The sequence below is a fragment of the Hyperoodon ampullatus genome (genome assembly GCF_949752795.1).
Source record: "Hyperoodon ampullatus genome assembly, chromosome: 4".
Taxonomy (NCBI): domain Eukaryota; kingdom Metazoa; phylum Chordata; class Mammalia; order Artiodactyla; family Ziphiidae; genus Hyperoodon; species Hyperoodon ampullatus.
Window position 1 is genome coordinate 85388560 of NC_136917.1, and position 14802 is coordinate 85403361.

General features: G+C 32.8%; 1 protein-coding gene across 1 annotated transcript in view; it reads left to right on the plus strand.

The window, feature by feature from the left end:
• TMEM232 (transmembrane protein 232) overlaps window positions 1–14802 on the plus strand; it is a gene marked incomplete at both ends in the record, with an annotated part of 245982 nt that overhangs the window by 81776 nt on the left and 149404 nt on the right. Inside the window, 1 exon segment of the mRNA XM_079701591.1 lies at window positions 262–440. Coding sequence (XP_079557717.1) covers window positions 262–440 — 179 coding nt within the window.

A 14802-nucleotide genomic window follows, 5' to 3' on the forward strand; every position in this document is an offset into this window, starting at 1 on the left:
AAGTCAACGATGCTTACTCGGCGGTGTCCATGAGCAGAAAGGAGTAATCTACCGAATGTATCTCTGTTAGAGGTTTTTAAACGATCTGTGAGATCTTTCAAAATTAAAGGAGTAAAAGTAGTGAATGGTAAAAAGAAAATTCCAAAGCTCAGAATTTCAAACTTTAAAACATTAATAAAATCAAATTTCTTCTTTTTCACACAACCATACATTAATAAGATGAATAAAATATCTTTCTAAAGAACCTTTCTTTCTAAATAGGTGATCAAGTGAAATGGACTGGATACTATGGCTTCGTGCATAACCTGATGAAAATGTCATGGGAACTTCGAGGAGATAAGGAGCAGGATGGACTTAGAAACAAAATATGGCAAATGTTACAGAAAACAAAGGATCATGAGAAAGATGGGCGAATCTGTAATGCAGAAAATATTGCCCAGGTAAGATAAAACACTGGCCATCAACTGGTACGTCTGTCACCAGGAAATATTTGTCCTTTGTCTCTAAGGAAAAAGGAATATTCATATTCAGTGAATATCAGTGATTCACTGTTGAGAACATGATTTTTAAAAGTTAATACTGACCTATTTTTTAGTTAAAGATAAGAGGGTTGACAATCTTCTGATTAAGTAGCTTGAAGAAAGGAGTTGATTTGGGGGAAGACTAATTGTTCTGCTTTGAGCGTGTGCCTTTGAGAGACATCCCTAAGTAGGCTGCCTGTGTGTTCCAATTTGCTGAGGTTAGCCTGAGTCTATGCCTAATTTTCCAACTTTCTTGTTAGTAGTGAACTAATTCACTCTTAATAGTGTCTCAATTTGGATAATAAATTATTTAGTGAACTTATTTAGCGGTTTTTCTTTCCAGCATTAGACAATATAACTTGCAAATCTGGACTCAGTAAATCTAATGTCTTTTTCTTTAAAGTTAAAAACGTATTTTACAAATTCTTGGTTTTTCTAGCTCTGTTTGAATATATATATATATATATATTCACATTCAAAGGAAATCATTATGAAATTAGCTATCCATTCTTCATAAAATGCAAATATTATTTTCCAGTGATTATCCATGTGGTAGCCTATGATATTTCAAAACTCCATCAAATAGTTTTTTTTTCTCTTTATGTCTTATTTTGAGCCAGGTTAATTTGTTATCCTAAAGTACACTTTTTTCTGTCCCTGAAAGTTTCTGGTTCTTTCTAGCTTGCACAGATGCAGTTATCCTAACATTCCTTTTTTTTTTATGTTTATTTCTTTTATTTTATTTTTTGCGCTGCATCCGGATCTTAGTTGCGGCACATGGGCTCTGCATTTTGGTGCACAGGCTTCTCTCTAGTTGTGGCACGCGGGCTCCAGAGCATGTGGGCTCTGTAGTTTGCAGCATGTGGGCTCTCTAGTTGCAGTGCGTGAGCTCAGTAGTTGTGGCGTGTGGGCTTAGTTGCCCCGCGGCATGTGGGATCTTAGTTCCCAAACCAGGGATCAACCGCTCGTCCTCTGCTTTGGAAGGCAGAATCTTAACCACTGGACCACCAGGGAAGTCCCCTAACACTCTTAATATACTGTTTTCCAATAATAATTACAGATGTTAATTAATGTTAACAAGAAAAGCAAAAATGATTCACTCTGCTTAATTGATTGTCCAAGCTTATGGGTGGGCCATTATTGCAACACAAAATATCTACACTCTAGATCCTTAGTAGAAAACAAAACCTTAAACTCTTTGTTTTTGAACCATAAGTCTTATTTGGAGTAATGATCTTTATGGAGGACTATCTGAAAACATGCAGTCCATCCTTTTCTCTGGATTTCTAATATTTTTTTCATGGACAAAGACAATCAGATTGCTGCCCACTTCAACAGTGTTTTGGATTTCATGGACTTGCTTTCATGCAACTTGCTTCAGCTTTGTCCTTGGTTTTGGTGAGAAGCACAGAAAAAAAAAGAAAAAGAAAAACAAAGAAAATTATTGTACCTATTATAATGGTGACCACTATATCACCCAGCATCCTCTTTACTGGGTTTTAGGAAATAAATCCTTCTTAGTTTCATGTGCTCTCTGAACATTATTATTGATTTTGTATAAATGGCTTGCTGGAGTTTAAAAAATGAGAGTCAATTTTTTGACCAGTTTCTGAGAGAAATAGAGGATGATTAGTTCATCTCACCCAGTCTTTTTTTTTTTTTTTTCTGTTTCCATGATTCTTTCCATTATTTGTTATTATTTATGTTATTATCTGCTTTTGTATCTATTTTTATATGCCACTTCATATCTCAAATGGATTAGACTGCAACTAAATAAATAAGCTAAGTCAAATTTGTCATTTCTATAATTAGAATTCTATTTATATGCCTGTTTTCAAGGCCAATCATTAGGTGTAAGATAGCTTCTTTCTTCAAAATTTTAGTAAATATCTGTAGATAATTACATTTGAAATTCATAAGTCAGTTAATCAGACATAGTAAATATTTTTTAGATGCTAGATCCAAGTGAAGACCTTATTACTCAAGCAGTCAGCACTGAGAATAAAGGAATAAACAAAAGCTTAACCACTAGATGTGCTAATTAGTTTTCAGTGCTTAGTGAGGCTTCCAAGAGATGCTTTCATTCATTTTAAATAGTAAATGTGTGGGGAAGGCAAGTTATCCTCAGAGAAAAACCTAAATTAGAAATTTCTAAAAGCAGTTATATTAATTTATGCATAGTACATATTTAATATAAAAATAAGTTTAATTTGCATTAGATAGATTAAAAGATATAACTTATTATAAATGTGGTTTATATAAAGTTTAGCTAGAGAGAGACACATTTGGATTATTAAACTATAAACAATATAATATAAATGTAAATAAATGATAAATTATAAAGTAGTTGGTAAAATATCACTTAATTTAGTTTGATTCTCTTATTTAATATTAAGATACTATGAGTGTGTAAAGTGAGAAATTATATAAAAATTTCACCAAAAACAGTAAAAAATATGAAGCAAATGTGAGTACTTACTAAATCTTTTATGCCATAGTGAATTCTATGGAAGAAGCAAGGATGTCCAAAAAATAGCCTTTACACGGTAAATTTTACTGTTTCATCCAGAAGACCTATTCTTCAGAAAGACAGGGAACAACACAAATGGTTATTATATATGTAGCTGGCCCCATGAAAGTTCATAGCACAAAATGGGAGTTCAGATAAATGTTTGCTCTCTAACTTTTTTCTAATATTAATGAGGAATAAATTACTATTATCTTTAAGTAGTATTTGAGCTGGAAACTTAAATGATGAGTTACATGAAATGATTCAAGGAAAGCATCTTTCAGATAAGGAAATGGCATGAGCCAAACATAAATAAGAATGCTTTAAGAGAAAGTCATTGGTTGACTTTGCCTTGTTGGGGAAAAAGGTTTGGATTGGGCAGTATTAGGCATCAAATTTGAAAGCTATGTTTTGGTTACCAAGCTGAGGTCTTAGAGACTTAGGGATGGTTTGATAAAACTGGAGATGCTAAGTAAAGGGAACATTTTGGGGAAAAATTGTTTTTTCTTATTGGATTTTAATGGTTTGGTAATTTATGTTGGATAAGAATCATGTATACACTTTCCTATATTTTTTTTAATGAATTACTGCTTTGGAACTTGTGGTACACTGTTAGAGTAATTGTCCCCAATTTATTCAAGGCTCCCTATATCCCATCCTTCCTTCCCCACTCAAATTCTAGGCTTGACCATGTGACTTAATTTAAACAATTCTAATGCTATACAAGTAGAGATTTGAAAAATGCTTACACATTGGTGCCTGCCCTCTCTTGTTCTCTTGGGACCCTGTAACTGATATGTAAATAAGTCCGAGTTAACCAGGTGGAAGGTGAGAGACAACATGGTAGAGAGACAAGCCATCCTAGTTGTTCCATGGACACCTCTCAAAACTAGCTGGTCCCTACCTGACCTAAGAGCTGATCATAGACACATGAATGAGAGCAGAAGGCACATTCTCCTGTGCCCAGCTCAGATTGCTGACCTTGGCACTGTGGACTAAATAAATGGTTGTGTTAAGCCTCTAAGTTCTGGGTTTTTTGTTTTGTTTTGTTTTGTTTTTTACATAGTAGGAGTTTTCTGATTGAGTGCTACATAAATGAGATTTTAATCTGCTACATTGTTCAGTATAAATGTTACTTCTTTCATACTTATCATTTTTTAAAAGGCACTAATAATAATAGCTAAGATTTGTTGGGCGTTTACTGTGTGCCATGTGCTAAACACTTTACATGCATTAATTATTTAATCCTCAAAAAACCCCCGTATGATACATGAGTTGTTATAGTCTTGATTTTACTGATGAGGAAATTGAAACTTTAAATGAGGACAGTTAAACTTTTTGAAAGGTAAAGTAATTTGCCCATGGATAGTGTGGTAGATTACATTGTTTGATTTTCTTATGTTTAATAATCATTGCATTCCTAGAAGAGAAACACTTGATGATGTAGTAATCTTTTTAATATGGCTATATTTGCTTTGATATTATTTTGCTTAAGATATTGCACCCATAATTTTTTTTTTACTCTTCAGTAAGATTTATTTATGCTTTTAAAATCATCTTTGAAATATATAGGACTTAAGTAAGAATTCTTCTTAAGGTGTTCCTTTAATTTTTTTTTATATTTTATTTTATTTTTTTATACAGCAGGTTCTTATTAGTTCTCTATTTTATACATATTAGTGTATATATGTCAATCCCAATCTCCCAATTCATTCCACCACTACCACCCCACCATAATGTATTTCTTATAATGTTTTCTTATAATGTAAGGGTTTATGTCAAAGTTATGCTGAACTAATAAAATGAATTTGGAAGTGATTATCTCTCTATTTTTTTTTTCTATTCTCTGGAAGAATTTTGTAGTATTGTCATGATTTCTTCCTTAATAATTTTAATTAATTCCTTGAATTCCCAAGTGAAGCCATTTGGTCATGGATACTTACAGAAAGGTTTTTAATTTGTGGAAGAACTTTTCAGTTATATGCCTGCCTAGACTTTATTTTCCTTTGCATCAGTTTTGGTTGTTTTTTCTCCCTAAGAATGTGTTTATTTCATTTGCATTTTTAATGATATTTTATAAAGTTACTCACAGTATCCTTCTGTGATATTTTAACATCTTTAGAATCTGTCATGATGCTCTTTCTTTTGTTCTCCTTTTAGTGTATCATGCCAAGAGTTTATGAACTTTGTTTTTGAAAAGCAAGTTTTGATTCTCTTGATACTGATACTTATTACTTCTATTTTGAACCATTTGTTATTCAAGTTTCTTAATAGCTACATATATGGAGCTTTTGTTGTTATATTTATGATTTTTGATTCCTAGTTTAATTCTACTGTGTTCAGGGACAATAGTCTCATCATTATGAAATGTTCTTCTTTATAAAAAGTGTATCTTTTCTATTATGAGTATACCACTGTACCTTTCTTTTATTAAGTTTCTTTTGGTTAGTATTTGCATGGAGTATCTATTTCCTTTTTTAAAATTCCAAGCTCTCTGAATTCTTACATGTATATATCTTCAGAGAAGCAATATATTTTAACCTGAAAATTATTGACTTTATATTTGAATGCTTATTCTATTTACCCTTAATGCCATTAGAATATATTTGTGTTTATTACTACATCTTTCTATTTACTATTCTGTTTGTACTTCCTGTTCCTGGCTCTCCTTTTGTGTTTCTTTTTTTTTTTTTTTTTTGCTTTTCAATTCCATTCTTTTTTATTGAAGTATGGTTGATTTACAGTGTTATATTAACTTCAGGTGTACAACATAGTGATTCGATATTTTTATAGATTGTATTCCTTAAAGTTATTACAAACTATTGGCCATATTCCTTGTGCTGTGCATTATATCCTTGTATCTTATTTGTTTTATACCTAGTAGTTTATACCTCTTAATCCCCTTCCCCTGTCTTGCCCCTCCCCACCCCTCCTCCTCACTGGTAACCACTAATTTATTCTCTGTGTCTGTTTCTGTTTTGCTTGTCATTCATTTGGTTTAATTTTTAGATTCCATATTTAAGTGAAAATATACAGTATTTGTCTTTGTCTGACTTACTTCACTAAGCATAATACCCTCCAGGTCCATCCATGTTGTTGCAAATGGCAAATTTCAGTCTTTTCTATGGCTGAGTAATATATATATATATATATATATATATATATATATATATATATATATATATATATATATATATATATATATATATATATATATATAATATCACATCTTCTTTATCCATCCATCTATTGATGGACACCTAGGTTGCTTCCAGTTCTTGGCTATTGTAAATAATGTTGCCATGAACATTGGAGTACAGGTATCATTTTGAATCAGTGTTTTTGTTTTCTTGGGATATATACTTAAGAATGGAATTGCTGGATCACATGGTAGTTCTTCTTTTAATATTTTGAGGAACCTCCATACTGTTTTCCATAGTAGCTGTACCAATGTACATTCCCACCAACAGTGTGCTAGGTTTCCCCTTTCTCCACATCTTCAGCAACATTTATAATGTGTTCTCTTTTTGATGATGGCCATTCTGACCTGTGTGAGGTGATATCTCATTGTGGTTTCAGTTTGTGTTTCCCTGATTAGTGATGTTGAACATCTTTTCATGTGCCTATTGGCCATCTGTATTTTTTTTTTTTTTGGTAAAATGTCTAATCAGGTCTTCTGCCCATTTTTTAATTGAGTTGTTTGTTTTTTTGATATTGAGTTGTATGAGCTCTTTGTATATTTTGGATATTAACTCCTTATCAGACATATCGTTTGCCAATATCTTCTCCCATTCATTAGGTTGTCTTTTTGTTTTGTTGATGGTTTTCTTCACTGTGCAAAAGCACTTAAGTTTAATTCAGTCAATTTGTTTATTTTTTCTTTTGTTTCTCTTGCTTGAGACAAATCCAAAAATATATTGCCAAGACTTACATCAAAGAATGTACTGCCTATGTTTTCTTCTAAGAGTTTTATGGTTTCCAGTCTTACATTTTAGGTCTTCAGTTCATTTTGAGTTTATTTTGTATATGGTATAAGAAAATGTTCTAATTTCATTCTTTTTCATTACCTGTCCAGTTTTCCTAATACCACTTCTTTAACAGATTGTCTTTTCTCCGTTGTATAGTTTTGCTTGCTTTGTTGTAAACTAATTGACCATATGTGCATAGATTTCTTTCTGAGCTCTCTATTCTGTTCCACTGATCAACATGTCTGGTTTTTTTGCCATTAGCACACTCTTTTGATTACTGTAGCTTTGTAGTATAGACTGAAGTCAGGGAGCATGATACCTCCAGCTTTGTTCTTTTTTCTTAATATTGCTTTGGCCATTTGGGTGTCTTTTGTGGTTTCATACAAATTTTAGAATTATTTGTTGTAGTTCTATGAAAAATATCATTGGTATTTTGATAGGTATTGCATTAAATCTGTAGATTGCTTTGGGTAATATCCACATTTTAACAGTATTAATTCTTCCAATCCATGAACACAGGCTATCTTTCCATGTATTCATATCATCTTCAAGTTCCTTCATCAGTGTCTTATAGTTTTCAGAGTATAGGTCTTTCACCTCCTTGGTTAAGTTTATTCCTGGGTATTTTGTTCTTTTGGATGCAGTTTTAAATGGGGTTGTTTTCGACTCGTGGACATAGAGAACAGACTTGTGGTTGCCAAGGGGGAGGCGGGGAGGGAGAGGGATGGACTGGGAGTTTGGGGTTCGTAGACGTAAACTATTATATATAGGATGGATAAACAACAAGGTCCTACTGTGTAGCACAGGGAACTATATCCAATCTCCTGGGATAAACCATAGTGGAAAAGAATATAAAAAGAATGTATATATGTGTATAACTGAGTCACTTTGCTGTACAGCAGAAATTAGCACAACATTGTAACTCAACTATACTTCAATAAAAAAAATTTTTTTAATGCAGGATGTACCAAAAAAAAGGGATTGTTTTCTTGCTTTCTCTTTCTCATAGTTCATTATTAGTGTATAGAAAAGCAACAGATTTCTGTATATTATTCTTGTAGCCTGTAACTTTACTGAATTCAGTTATTAGTTTTAACTTTTTTTGGTGTAGACTTCAAGGTTTTCTACGTATTTTGTCATCTGCAAATAGTGACAGTTTTTACTTCTTCCCTTCCAACTTGGATGCTTTTTATTTTTCTTGTCTGATTGCTGTGGCTAGGACTTATAATACTATGTTAAATAGAAATGGTGAGAGTGGGCATCCTTGTCCTGTTACTAATTTTAGAGGAAAAACTTTCATTTTTTTAACCATTGAGTATGATGTTAGCTATGGGTTTTTCATAAATAGGTTTTACTGTGTTGAGATATTTTCCCTCTATGCCAAATTTGTTGAGAGTTTTTTAAATCATGAACGGGTGTTGAATTGTGTCAAATGTTTTTCCTGCATCTACTGAGTTGATCATGTGATTTTTATCCTTCATTTTGTGAATTTGGGATAGCACGTTGGTTGATTTGCGTAAGTTGAACCATCCTTAAATCCCTGGAATACAGCCTACTTGTTCATGGTGTATGATCTTTTTTATATATTGTTGAATTCAGTTTGCTAATATTTTGTTGAGGATTTTTTCATCCATGTTCATCAAAGATACTGGCTTGTAATTTTCTTTTTTGTAGTATCTGTCTGGTTTTGATATCAGGGTAATGGTAGCCTTGTTGAATGAATTTGGGAGTGTTCCCTCCTCTTTAGTTTTTTGGAATAGTTTGAGGATAAGTATTAACTCTGCTTTTTTTTGTTTGGTAGAATTCTCCTGTGAGGCCCTCTGATCCTGGACTTTTTGGAAGTTTTTTGATACTAGATTCAATTTCATTTCTACTGATCAATCTGTTCAGACTGTCTATTTCTTCCTGATTTAGTCTTGAAAGATTATATGTTTCTAGGAGTTTGTCCATTTGTTCTTGGTTATGCAATTTGTTGGCAGATAACTATATGTAGTATTCTTTCATTGTTGTTTTTCTGTGATATCATTTGTAATTTCTCCTCTTTCATTTCTTATTTTGTTTGTGTCCTGTCTTTTTTTCTTGATGAGCCTAGCTAAAGGCTTATCAAATTTGTTTATTTTTCAAAAAAATCATCTCTTGGTTTCATTGATCTTTTCTATTGTCTTATTGGTCTCTATTTTATTTATTTCCTTATTACCTTTATTATTTCATTCCTTCTGCTGCCTTTGGGCTTTGTTTGTTCTTCTTTTTGTAATTCCTTTAGATGGTTGTTTAGGTTGTTTATTTGAGATTTTTGTTGTTTCATGAGGTAGGCCTCTATTGCTATAAACGTCCCTCTTAGAACTGCTTTTGCTGTGTCCCATAGATTTTGGAAAGTTTTGTTTTTATTTTCACTTGTCTCAAGGTATTTTCTGATTTCATCTTTGATTTCTTTGTTGAACCATCGTTTTTCTTAGTAGCATGCTGCTTAGTTCTCATGTGTTTGTGTTTTTCCCATTTTTCTTCTTATAATTGATTTCCAGTTTCATACTGGAAAAGATACTTGATATAATTTTTATCTAAAATTTGTTGAGACTTGTTTTGTGACCTAGTATGTGATCTATCCTGGAGAACGTGCCATATGCACTTGAATCCAATATGTATTCTGCTGTTTTTGGATGGAATGTCCTGAGATATCTATTAAGTTCAACTGATCTAATACATCACTTAAGGCAAATGTTTTCTTATTGATCTTTTGCCTGATGATCTATTTGTGTAAGTGAGCTGTTAAAGTTTCTTACTACTACTGTATTGTTTTCAACTTCTCCCTTTATGTCTGTTGCTATTTGCTTTATATATTTATGTGCTCCTGTATTAGGTGCATACATGTTTATGAATGTTATATCTTCTTGTATTGATGCATTTATCATTATACAATGCCCTTTTTTGTCTTTTATTATAGAATTTGACTTTAATGTTTACTTTGTCTGATATGAGTATTGCTATCCCAGCTTTTTTTCATTTCTATTTGCATGGAATACATTTTTCTATCCCCTCACTTTCAGTCTGCATGTGTCTTTAGCTTGAAAGTGAGTCTCTTGTAGGTAACATGTAGATAGGTCTTGTTTTTTAATCCAATCAGCCACCTTATGTCCTGTGATTGGAGAATTTTGTCCATTGACATTTAAAGTGATTATTGATAGTTACATACTTGTTGCCATTTTGTTACTTGTCTTGTGGTTGTTCTGTCTCCTTTTTTTATTTTTATTTTTATTTATTTATTTATTTATTTTTGTGGTACATGGGCCTCTCACTGCTGTGGCCTCTCCCATTGCGGAGCACAGGCTCCAGATGCACAGCCTCAGCGGCCATGGCTCACGGGCCCAGCCTCTCCGCGGCACATGGGATCTTCCCGGACCAGGGCATGAACCCGTGTCCCCTGCATCGGCAGGTGGACTGTCAACCACTGTGCCACCAGGGAAGCCCCTCCTTTTTTTAAAACTCACTGTGCCCTTTCAGGAAGATTTTTCATTAATCGTTTCATCCCACCCCCTTTGTTTGTTTACTTGGTGGTCACACATTCCTTTATTTGTTACCCTGATGTTACAAAATGAATCCCTTATTATTGAATCCTAATGTAGGGAGTTTTATATTTTCCTGGACCATAAAATCATCTTACAATATTTTAACTCCTTTTCTTTCTCTTAAACAATTTTCCTGTTGAGCATTTAAACTGTGTGTGTTTCTCTGGGTGTGTTTCTGTGTTTTTGTGTTTGTGTGCATGGCTGCATGTGTGTATGTTTACAGATACCAACATATTAATATTGTTTTATACACTCAGTATTCTTTAGATTTACTTATATATTTACATGTTTCTCTCCTTACTTTTCCTTCTTGAATCGCTGACCTTCCATATGGGATTAATTTTCTTTCGCTCAAAGAAAATCCTTTCATATTCTTTCCATGAGCATATGCTGGTGGCATTCTGTCAGTTTTTACTGACAAAAGGTTTTTATTCAATCTGATTTTGAAGGATAGTTCTATTGGCCAAGAATTCTATATTGGTATAGATATGACAAAGTTAAGTGTCTGACTGCAGTGTTTGTTCTTTTCCTAGCTAATGGTTTTCCTTGCATCATTTTTATGATTTTGGTCATAAAGCATTTTTTACAAATTATCTTTAGCTAATATATTTTTAATGTAAATTGCATAATAACATGTCTATACTAGGTTTCAGGAATAATAATGTCTAAATTAATGCCTTTAAATTCTCCACAGCTAATTATTCAAAAGACCAAAGTGATTAGCATCTATGCAGTTTTCAGTTTTTCTCTTCTAAGGCTGAAACTCCCTTTTATGCTTAATTTCTCTGAGGGAAATGATACTTATATTTATTTCATGTTTTAAAAACCTGCCTTCGTAAGTGAGTTAATAATGGTACTGTAGAATAACTTAAACAACTAAATCACATATGTGAATCAGACAAAGCAAGATGATTTCAAAAGAATGAGTACATTTGGTCTATAGGTGTAATGTGTTAGGGCAAATATTTTGAAATTATTAAAGTTGTACTATCTTGTCTGGAATAGTCTGAACACTTTCTATATAATTTATCTTTATAGGTGTGTTTAATTTTACAGTACAACATGAACATGATATAATCAAATTTCCTTTCCTTTTCTTTCTTTTCTTTTTGGCACTATCATGGCAACACTTATTTACAGTAATAAAATACAAAGGTTAGGTACTTGTTTTTAAACATGCTTAGTTTTTAAAAATTACTTAATAATTCCCACATACTATTAAACCACTTATATTATTGTCCTGTGATACCTCTTTGGGGAACAAATTCTATGGCATAAAATAGTTAGAAGCTTTCTTTTACAAGTGGTAAAAACCTTGTTAGTCTTTAGATGCTGCCTCTCTGCTCAATGTGAATAGAGAACATCTAAAAAAAAAAAAAGAGCCCTATACAGTTCGTACAGTGAAGGCTTGTGCCTCAGATGCTTTGATCTGAAATAAAATATTTATTCCACTTTTATTTCAGTTAATGCAAATGACTATGCTTATAGCAAAACCTTTGTTTATTCTTTCCTTCCTAACACCTTGCTCCCAGAACCTTACCTTGTGTAAGGTAATCATCATATTACCTACACAGAGTGAAACATAGCCTTAATTATAAACTACTCTACATTAGAGTGGAAGGATTTATTTCACTAGGATTGATGATACTTGTATGTTTATGGAATTAAGAGAGATTTTCTCTCTTTATACTTTAAAAATAAATATGCAATTCATATGATAAACTATTGATTTTAATAAATTAAAATTTATACTTAATACCTCAATTTATCTACATCACTGGTAAATCCTTTACTAACTGTATTATGTACTTAAATGTCTTGTATTTTTTTTATCCATAGTAGCATTCTATCATCTACAATTCTTTTTATATCTAAAAAGAATTTATAAAATTTGATACTTAATGGAGGTTAGATGAGAGGTGAGATATTTAATAGCAAATTTGAAATGAAAAACATTTCTAAATATCCCTAAACATGAACCTTCATCTGACAAATTCAATATAAACCCAACTGTTGCCTGAGTTTTTGGGAAAGAAATAAAAAACTGTCATATAGTCACAGTGGCATAATAAACAAATGTTAATTGATGTGCTTTGTTTGAAATACTTCCATGGAGACTTGCAATGAGCAAGGATCTTCTGTATAGGCAATTCAGCAGCATATGTTGGCACATCTAGAAAAGTCATCATGCATAAATGCTTTCTGCCATCTGGTATATGACCTAAAATATCAAAATGAAATATGTACAACTAAAATGAATATGTGACTTTATTCAGAGTACCTTTGACGCATTAGGTAAAGCCCTTGCTTGTTAACATTTCATGGTGATATCTTTAAAATAAAATTTGTTTTTATTCTTAATGATATTTCCATACTCCTAATGTACTTTTTCTAGTTATTGGAGTATAATTGCTTTACAATGTTGTGTTAATTTCTGCTGTACAATGAATTGAATCAGCTATATGTATACATATATCCCCTCCCTCTTGGACTTGCTCCCCGCCACCATCCCACCCAGCTAGGTTGTCACAGAGCACCAAGCTGAGCTCCCCGTGCTATATAGCAGGTTCCCACTACCTATCTATTTTACACATGGTAGTGTATTTATGCCAAATCTAATCTCCCAGTTCATTCCATCCTCCCTTTCACCACCGTGTCCACATGTCGGTTCTCTACTCTACATCTACATCTCTATTCCTGCCCTGCAGATAGGTGCATCTGTACCATTTTTCTAGATTCCACATGTATGTGTTAATATATGATATTTGTTTTTCTCTTTCTGACTTACTTCACTCTGTATGACGGACTCTAGGTCCATCCACAACTCTACAACTGACCCAATTTCTTTCCGTTTTATGGCTGAGTAATATTCTATTGTATATATGTACCACATCTTCTTTATCCATTCATCTGTCATTGGACATTTAGACTGTTTCCGTATCCTGGCTATTGTAAATAGAGCTGCAGTGAACATTGGGGTACATATGTCTCTTTGAATTATGGTTTTCTCAGGGTATATGCCCAGTAGTGGGACTGTGGGGTCATATGGTAGTTCTATTTTTAGTTTTTTTAAGGAACTTCCATACTGTTCTCCATAGTGGCTGTATCAATTTACATTCCCACCAGCAGTGCAATAGGGTTCCCTTTTCTCCACACCCTCTCCAGCATTTATTGTTTGTAGATTTTGTGATGATGGCCATTCTGACCAGTGTGAGGTGATATCTAATTGCAGTTTTGCATTGCTCTAATAATTAGTGATGTTGAGCAGCCTTTCATGTGTCTCTTGGCCATCTGTATGTCTTCTTTGGTGAAATGTCTGTTTAGGATTTCTGCCCATTTGTTGATTCGGTTGTTTGTTTTTTTGATATGGAGCTCCAAGACATGTTTGTATATTTTGGAGGTTAATCCTTTGTCAGTTGCTTCATTTGCAAATATTTTTTCCCATTCTAAGGGTTGTCTTTTCATCTTGTTTATAGTTTCCTTTGCTGTGCAAAAGCTTTTAAGTTTCATTAGCTCCCATTTGTTTATTTTTGTTTTTATTTTCATTACTCTAGGAGGTGGGTCAAAAATGATCTTGCTGTGATTTATGTCAAAGAGAGTTTTCCCTATGTTTTCCTCTAAGAGTTTTATAGTGTCCGGTCTTACATTTAGATCTTTAATCCATTTTGAGTTTATTTTTGTGTATGGTGTTAGGGAGTATTCTAATTTCATTCTTTTACATGTTGCTGTCCAGTTTTCCCAGCACCACTTATTGAAGAGTCTGTCTTTTCTCCATTGTATGTTCTTGCCTCCTTTGTCATAAATTAGGTGACCATATGTGTGTGGGTTTATCTCTGGGCTTTCTATCCTATACCATTGATCTATATTTTGTTTTGGTGCCAGTACCGTACTGTGTTGATTACTGTAGCTTTGTAGTACAGTTTGAAGTCTGGGAGCCAGATTCCGCCAGCTCTGTTTTTCTTTCTCAAGATTGCTTTTGTTATTCAGCGTCTTTTGTGTTTCCATACAAATTGTAAAAAATTTTGTTCTAATTCTGTAAAGAATGCCATTGGTAGTGTGATAGGGATTGCATTGGATCTGTAGATTGCTTTGGGTAGTATAGTTATTTCCACAATGTTGATTCTTCCAATCCAAGAGGATGGTATATTTCTTCATCTGTTTATGTCATCTTTCATTTCTTTTTATTTTTTATTTTATTTTTATTTTATTTTTATTTTATTTATTTATTTATTTTTATTTTA